This window comes from Cucurbita maxima, unplaced genomic scaffold, assembly GCF_002738345.1.
Source record: "Cucurbita maxima cultivar Rimu unplaced genomic scaffold, Cmax_1.0 Cma_Scf00024, whole genome shotgun sequence".
NCBI classification, from domain to species: Eukaryota; Viridiplantae; Streptophyta; class Magnoliopsida; order Cucurbitales; family Cucurbitaceae; genus Cucurbita; species Cucurbita maxima.
This window is the reverse complement of record NW_019272040.1, coordinates 1524623-1533813: the sequence shown is the minus strand read 5'-3', so window position 1 is coordinate 1533813 and position 9191 is coordinate 1524623. Positions and strand designations below refer to the sequence as shown.

The following is a 9191-nucleotide window of genomic DNA, read 5'->3' as shown; positions in this document are numbered from 1 at the left end:
TTTGTTTTTTTTTTTTTTTTTTTTAATAAGATGTGCGTAGAGAACGAGACGAAGGCAATGTCGTTCGTAAAGCTCGTTCCCTAGTGGAAGGAGGGGGCAACAGTGGAGAATCTTGAACAATAGCGAAAACCCATTCCAGAAATATCGTGTGAGTGAAAAAGGGCAATGTCGTTCCTAAAGTTCTTTCATGGAGGGTGTGCTTCGGCTAACTTCGTGCCAACAATCGCAATAAGATAGGGGCAAGTGTTCTTCGAAGTGCTTGGTGTAAAGGGCATGTATGCAGTGAATCGGGTCGAATTCATTTGAGTAAGACAAACTCCAACCCTACTTAATCAACCGGTAGAACTTTACATATTTAAGAGAATTCTAACATGATTAGGAAACCCGAATTTTCAATCACTAACTTTTTTTTTTTTTTTTTTTTGATACTACAAATCCATTAATTTGGTATTGTGAATAAATAATAAATAAATATATTGATGTGACAGGAAAAGACAAATCCTTCAAATTAGGTATAATGATAGTATCTGGAAAGATGCGGACATTTCAATTCTTTTTTAACCAATTTTTTTTTTTATTTTGAATATAAATAATTCTAATCTATTTTCTTTTTATTTTTTCAGTATTATAATTTAAATATTAAATTAAAATTTTCAAACACCATAACCTAACTAGTTAGGCTACAATAAATATATATATAAACAATTTATGATTTAATTGAGATATTTATTTATTTATTTATTTATTATTATTATTATTTTATAAATAAGAAAGTTCTCTTGGCATTTTTTTTTTTGGGATTTTAGAAAGACCTCCTTAAAATATTTATTTATTTTGAAATTCAAAAGGTAAAATAAGTCTCAGTGGTAAAAAAAACGAGTTACGTGAAAATTTAACATATTTTTGGGTCAATTTTTAAGGTATCATTGACCATATTCGGTCATTTTTTAAAGTCATAATTACTTAATTTTTGTTGTTCTAAGTCAATTTTAAAAACTAGGAAACTTAAATTAGACTTTTAAATACAATTAATAATTATTGGATTATAATTCATAGATTAATATTAATGATACATCCCAATCAAATGAATATAGTAAATTACTCGCATCACATTTTCTCATATTATTAATGCAATTATTTAATGGGAAATAACAATTTAACTAATTTAATACCTAACTTGAACTTATTAAAATATTATACAATATTCTTTAAACAAAGTTGGATATTTAATAAAGTTAATACCTACCCATTGCAAAATAGTTTTTCCTTATTTTAGTCAAAGAAAAAATATCAATATTTTTTTTTAAATGAAACGAATTATTCTTCAAATACCCATTTTTAATCTAAATTTGTCTAAGATCTAAAAATAATTGAATTCATAAATAAATAAAATTATTATAAAAATTATATATAATGAAATTAATTAAATTTGACTTCCTGATCCACAAAAATAAAAATAAAAAATAGTAAATAATAATAATAACGGTTTTTATTAAAACATTAAACTTTATCAGTTTGAACTATTCCTTAGAATTTTGTTGAAATAATATTAGAAAAAAAAAAGGCTAGCATCAAAAAAATAATAACAATTTTGATTAATGAGTGGTTTATTTGGTAAGATTTTAAGAGAGAATAATTTTATTTAATTTATTTTGAATAGAGTTTAAATAAAACTATTCGTTTAAAATTTTAATGAATATAAACTTAAAAGTTTAGGGATATAATTTATTTATTTATTTTTATATCAATGATAATTCGAGTTTATCGAACATTCTAACGAAATATTTGAGCCGACCCCAGATCACAATTCTACTCCCTTTGATACGTCCGAAACCTAACTTTACAACGAATAGTATTTGCAAGGAAGCTACAAAGAACCAACCACACATAATTAGAGAAGAAATCAAAATTGATCAACAAAGACTAAGAGGTTCATTGACTCAAGAAATTAAGGAAAAACAAAAAGAAACCTGAATGAACATATGAATCTTCCTCTGTCATCTGTATGAAATGGGAAACATGTTTTGTGATCAAAGGGTCTTGAGTTTACAAAATAAAGGCACCAAGGTCACATGTATGAACCAATCGGTGTTAAGCTTACGACGTCATTGCATGTATGCATGCAATGAAACCGAGTCATGTACTGACCTATTTCTGACTTAGAAGTGGTTGTTTTACGTCTAAAACACTCGAGTAGACATTGCTACAACTCGCATGCTCTAATCCTTTCAATGCTACATGTATGCTCATACTTCACTTTGGTTGACAAAATGAAATGAAGCAATGCAAAAAGAAAATAACTAAGAAGAGGTCGAGAGATCCTTTAGGCATGTTTTTCAAATAAAGAGTGTCACGAAGTAGAGTTCACCATGAGCCAAACCTTTAAAGACTTAGCTACTCGTAATTGAAAGATAAAAGAAAAGTAATAAGGAACGAGATGAACTTCATGACCTTTAATGCGCGTTTGGCTAAAATGAGCTGTGTTGATCTTTGCATACGCTAAGTAGAGGAAGCTTGGATTGGAGATTTTCTTCTCGACCCGACTCGTTCAAGTATGCACTGGTCCTTGCTATATGCATCTCGATGGCATCGTTAACTTCATTTCTGCACAAGAACACAAGATTATAACTTGCCCAACACAATTACAGATAAACAAATAGATCTTAATCTTTTCAAACACAAGCATGCTTCCAATGAAGTTTGACAAAATTTACGTAATACAATAACAGCATACCTTTAATGCTCTCAAAGCATAAACGTTCTAATTGTAAGTGTCAAATATTCCCAAACTTGCTCTTTCAACTGCTTGTTCTAGAAAAAAATAGATGTATGATTGAACGCACTACATACAATACTGCGAGCTAGATATGGTTTTCTTTTAGAAAACACACGTAACCAGAATGGTCATCAAATTCAGCAATATCAAATCAATAAACCTAAAAGAATCAGGAGATCATTTATAATTACACTGTATTATACATACAATCAACAAATGTCCTGGAAGAATCAATTAAAGAATGTTAATCTTCCATAATATATAAATTACAAACTGTATCGACAGTGCCGAACCATGAATTACGAGTATCTTTGATTTCATCTGATGATGCAATCACAGGCAGAATGGAGTAGTGAATTTTAACCATAGACCGTCCCAAATCCACCCTAAGATGAGTTAATAATGGAATAAATGTCATGCATTTAGGCCCCCCCATGTAAGCACGTGGTAGACAACCTCGCTGTCTTTACGAAGAATCAATATTGTTTACTCTGTTTGTTGTCTCTCTTCAGCTGAACTTTTAATTTCTTTCCACCTAATTGGAATCCATTCATCATACTAATCGCAGATTGAGCAGCCTCAGCGGAATCGTAACTCACAAACCCTGTGGGATGGAACAAGGTTAGATCGCTCCAGGCAACAAAATACAGAAGAGCATTAGTCAAACTGCTTTCATTTCCAAAAATTTGGGCACAGCATAATTGCTGCTACTTAAAGGTATCAACCATGCTCACCAAAACATTTGCTAGCTCCAGATGTTTTGTCAACAAATACTTTGGCACTCAAAACTTGGCCAAAAGCTCGAAAAGAATTAGCAAGCTCCAGATCACCATATTCTTGAGGTATGTGATAAATAAAAAGATTGGCACCAGGGGGACCTAGAGGGGGAAAAATAGTAAGCCGTGATTCCCAGAAACTCAAACCAATCAGTAAATCAAGGTCTGAAAGGAACAGAAATAACTACCTTCAATTTGACTCCCCGAGCCTTTACCGAAACTAGATATTGGAGAGTTATTCTTCCCACCAGTAAGTGGCCCTGAACCAGGTGAACTGCTAACAGCCCCAGGACTCATCATTCCTCCAGGGTATGCCATGGGATGCTGAAGACCTGGAACTGCAGGATAGGCGGAGCCAACGTAATTTGCTGGAGGCATGCCATAATTCCTACTGACCATCCCTGGACTCAGATCAGGTGGGATTCCACGCATTGCATTACCTTGGGGTATTATATTTGGGAAACCAGATTGATTCTGCACCGGAGGTAGGTGATATTGCATAAGCCCATAACTTCCGGGAGCCTACAAAGAGAAAGTGGAGATTATCATTGGCAACCCTCATATTTCAATGTAAAAATGTTCAATTATGAACATGAAGATAAAAACCGTTCAAAGGAAATCAACATTAAAACGATGGATCAGGTATCCAATTGATAACATTCATTAGTAGCTACTGTACTTCAAAAGAAATGTGAATGGCGTTCTTTTCAATTACATGACAACCAAAAGAACAAGGGCAACACAGACCTCTCCGCAATAATAATAAAAGTGGGAAAGATAGAAAATAAAACAAGAAAGCCTTGCACAAGGCACACATACATACTGAAGAAGAAGCCCAACAATAATTCCATCGTGAAACTGACCTGATAACCATAGCCATTATATGGCGGAATATAACCCAGCGGCATGGCTCCAAATAGTGAAGGATGTTGGGGATCTGCATTAAGAGAGGCCAGCGATTGAGCTTTCTGAGCCTTTCGAGCCTGCCTTTCCTTCTCTGTGTCAGCCCATTTAACAATCAAAGGGACACTGGATCCCTGGGTAGAAAAAAACGCACAATCAGATCCATAATGACTACATGGTTTGCACCTATGTTATTGTATTTGTACATTCATAGTCATCCATCCTTTCATTGCGGCAAGGAACATGACAGACTATCATACTTACTGGAACGCAGGATAGCTATAATATATGTGCAAGAGGGCTCAACGATTGAGTTGAGTACAACGAATTTGACTGGCTAATTCCTTACTGAAAAATCCTAATTGTTTACAGGCTCAATGAATTTGATTATCAAAGAGAATTCCATCCTACTAGCATGAGCATGACCATTAGTTCCATGCATCCATTACAAAATTTATTAAAAAGAAAAAGAACAATAAAATCAATGGAAGAATAAAAGGAATACAGTCTCAAGAAATTGGGGAAAGGAAAGGAATACAGACTCAAGAAATTGGGGAAAGGAAAATATGAAGAGATATGGCAAGAATATGCAAGTTTTATGCAAGTTTTATGCAAGTTTAAGCAATGAAATGCTATGAATACAAATTTAAATATCCTTATCAGACTCCTTGATTGCCTTCTTTATTCATAGATATAGCTGAACTGAGTATGAAACATTGCCAATCAACTAAAATATTACTGCAATACCAAATCCCCATTCATTAATGTTTTCCATGAGATGATCTTGAGTGCGTGGATTAAAATCATCAGTATTTCCCAAGAATAATAGGATTCAACATAAAAAAAGCGGGCAATATATTTTTTCTAAAGTGTTGTGAAAATGTCTGAAAATATTTGAAGTGACCACAGAATATCAACAACGTGAAAAAGGAAATTAGGAGAGTTCTACGATTACAATGATTTTGGTATTGACCTCCTGTGAATATTTCCAAGAGTATGAAAAGGAAAAGCTAAACATCTGTCTACATCCACATTAAACTTCTTGTTCGTGAGCTAAATTTTCAAAAATCAATTATAGTGACTTGTAGTTGACCCACCATAATAATCACAAGAGAGAGAGAGAAGCGAGAGAAAGATATGGTCTAATAAAAAAGGATCCAATAGGTATAGAAAATTAACCCCGACACGACCAAGAGACAACTTACATACCTCCATTTTATACTTTCCATTAATTGCCTCGAGTGCTGCAACAGCTTGATCCTTCGTCTCATACTTCAAAAATGCACAACCTGAACTCAAGCAACATATGGAGCTAATGGTGAAGATACAATCGAATGTGCGATATCTTTTGTAACTTCAACTAAAATCAAGCTGAAACAAACCGAAAACTACCTTTACTTGTCTGCTGGGAACCTCTTAAGATTTGTAAGTCTTTTATAGTTCCATATTGAGCGAAAAGACCTGAAACTTCATCCTCGGATACGTTTTTTGGAAGCATCCCAATAAAGAGTTTATGTTCTGCTCTTTTCAGAAATAATCAACCATTAATATCCATATGCACTAACACTAATCTTTTAGCAAGATAATATACAAGATCATTATAAGTGGCAAGGTAGGTGATGGATATTAGGAACCGTCATTTAGATGAAATATGTAAGTAGGACATGATAATACACCTAGTCTTTCCAGCTCTCCATCTGCATACTTTACTTGCAACGGACTAGAAGCCTGGAAAGAATAGACGAGGAGGGGCATTACAACTCAATTCAACAATAACATTGTTTAATTACAAAGTTACTGGAAATATAAACTAAAAGGCATTTGTGGTAGCATAGAAGTACTATGGTTCATTGACTAAAAACTAACTACGCATATTTGAGTTCTGATTTGGTCCAATGTAATTTAGGACAGATTGTAAGATCAAAATTAATTAGTGCAACGGCCAGGGAAAGAGAAAAACGGAAAAAAATGTGTTCACCAAAATTTTAATCATTTGAACATATGTTAGCCATGAAAATGGTGAGTAATGATATATTATAAATGGATTCGATGGAAATCCATATTCTTCCCCTCATAAGGAACACCAACATGTTACATTACTATTTGTGACAGTCTCTTCAAAAAGCATCTATAACTTTAAGGTAGACACATTAGAAGGTTAATCACAAGCCGAATGATAACTTCAGAAAATCATTGCTCCAAAATCTAGGTAGAATGCCATAATTTAGGAATCAGAAGTCGATACACTCCAATGAAGGGTATACTTAGCTTATTTACTTAAGACTCAACTCTCTAAGAGGGGGCATTTTTTTTTTTTTTTTTTCATCGCAAGGGCATGTCCGTGCATGAAATGCTAAAGTACAGGGGTGTCATAAAAAAAATTCAATGCATTAATTTAGCAAAAGAAAAATAATAAAGATAAAGCTTAGAGGTCCTGCTCAAGTTGCCTCCATGAGAAATGTTGAGCGCTTATGACAAATGAGTTCATTTTTAATAGTCTGGAACTAGAAAACAGCTTTTACAGAAAAGCCAAGACTTTTAGAACTTCTAGGTTATCGATAGCAGCGATTACGCACAAGGCCAATTCTATCGAATCGATCAATTGCATTGATTAACATTATCGACAAGAAAAAAAGAAAAGACATAAAGAGAGAGAAAATAAATTATAATAATTATGAACACAATGTCTGGATTCCACTAACCCCAGGTAAAGTTTTCTTGCTATGGCAAGCATTGACCGCCTTATCCGCCTCTTGCCTCGAAGGACATATCACAAAACAGCAACCTGAAATGCAGCAAAAAAAAAAAAAAACCAAAACCAAAACCACAACAAAATTAGGGTTCGTACTTCCGTTCAATACATCAATTCACAATGTCAATCGGTTAAACTCCTCACAGAATCAATCCAACTACAAATCAAAAACGAGAAACACAACTAACAGAGAGAATGTGAGTGAAAATGTAAACTAAGCAAAGTAAGAACGAAAGACACAGAAGTTGAAATCAGAAGAAGAAGAAAAAAAACCTCTAGAGGCGCGAGTGGTCTTGTCTTTGATGATGTTGACCTCGTCCACAAGTGCAAACTCTTGGAACATTGCCAGAAGTTGATCTTCCGTCATATGCTTCGGCACTTGTCCAACAAAGAGTTTGACGCTGTCTTCCTCCTCCTTACTACTTCCTTTTCTCTCTTCTCTACTCTCCTCCGCCATTAATGCCGGCCTCAAGCTTTCTCTCTCTTTCTCTCTAGTTTTGGCCGTCACTTCTCTCTCTTAGATTGGATTTTTCTTCAGAGAGTCTTCGCTGGAAAATAATAACGAGGGATTCTTGGTGGCAAATTTTGGATCTCCTCAATAAATTACAGCAATTAAATTAATAAACTATTTGCCCTCGTTTTGCTACTTATTTACTAAAATAACATTACAGCTGTTTTACTTTTCGCGCTTGTTGGAGGGAAGGGTGGTAGTTAATTACATTTATACCCTTTTGTTTTTAAAAAATTTAATAATGTTGTTCTCCAATAATTGATAATATAAAATCCCATTCTTTCTCCACTCAATTGTGTATTTAATTTTTTTTCAATATAATTAATTTATGTTATGGTGAATTATTAATTGTATTCCTTACAAGGGTGTGGAAACATTTTTATAATGAACGCGTTTTAAATTCGTGAGACCGATAGCTATATATAACGAGCCAAAGCCGACAATATTTGTTAACAGTGAGCTTAAGTTGTTATGAAATAATATCAAAATCAAATACTAGACAGTATGCTAGCGAGGATACTGAACTTCTAAGGGGATGGATTGTGAGATCCTTCATCGATTGTCGAGGGGAACGAACCATTGCTTATAAGGGTGTGGAAACCTTTTTATTTTAAATCCAGCTGATGACAATACGTAAAAGGCCAAAACAAACAACTTTTATTGTTAGAGTAAAGATCCAAATATATATATATTAACTCTTGTTTATGTGTAGTTTCGGGTCATTCATGTATTTCTCATTGATTGAGACATCACATCATATTACTTTAAAAGTTATAATATAACTTTTGAAATTCGATAAATTATATTTGAAGTAAAAAAATTAAAACTTGAAATGTTTAACAAAAATTGGATGTGTTTGAATGTAGCACTTGTAGACTTAATCCATAATCCCGCCATATTATCGTATATAAACTAAATAACTTATTCGAAATAATAATAAAATTTTAAGACCAAATAAATATAATTATAAAATTAACTAACCAGACTTATAATTTTGTTTTAATTTAAATTAAAAAAAAAAGAAAGAAAGAAAGAAAGAAAAAAAAAAAAGAATGGTTGGCTGACTTTGTAAACTTAGTAGAAGCAAATAAATGGCAGAGAGCGACCGTGGTTTCTTGTGTCGTTTTGTGTAAGGGCAAAACAGTAGTTTCACAATAGAAGTGGCATGGTTATATAAATAAAATAAATAAACAAATTTTAAATTTTAAATTTTTTTTATTTTTATTCCCCACATTTTTTCTAGTTTCTTATATTACTCCATAGGTTATTTTGAAACTTGTGTTTTGAATGAATTTCAATTTCAGGAGTTGTCTTTTAACTATATAACTTTGATTAAGCTTCTTCTAATCATTATTTAATTGAATTATTTGTCTTAATCTTTGTTCCTTTTTTTTCTTTAAATATTTATACATTTTTGTTTTGGCTATTTTATATGCTTAATGGTTTTAGTTTTTTTTTTTTTTTTTTTTTTTA

At 32.7% G+C, this 9191-nt stretch overlaps 1 protein-coding gene across 4 annotated transcripts in view; it reads right to left on the bottom strand.

The window, feature by feature from the left end:
- Positions 1-1774: 1774 nt before the first annotated feature.
- Positions 1775-9191, bottom strand: part of LOC111497816 (RNA-binding protein BRN1-like) — an 8788-nt gene continuing 1371 nt past the window's right edge. Inside the window, exons 2-13 of one of the 4 annotated variants that reach the window (XR_002720675.1) lie at positions 7481-7755; positions 7158-7240; positions 6132-6183; positions 5848-5973; positions 5665-5744; positions 4416-4589; positions 3741-4074; positions 3511-3654; positions 3267-3380; positions 2452-2604; positions 1971-2001; positions 1782-1867 (exon numbers count right to left, since the gene is read on the bottom strand). Coding sequence is in view for 1 of the 4 variants with exons in the window: in XM_023148774.1 (XP_023004542.1) it covers positions 2570-2604; positions 3267-3380; positions 3511-3654; positions 3741-4074; positions 4416-4589; positions 5665-5744; positions 5848-5973; positions 6132-6183; positions 7158-7240; positions 7481-7664 (1326 nt within the window). In the remaining 3 variants the exon portion in view is untranslated. The other 3 variants (XR_002720674.1, XR_002720676.1, XM_023148774.1) reach the window with 3 other exon arrangements.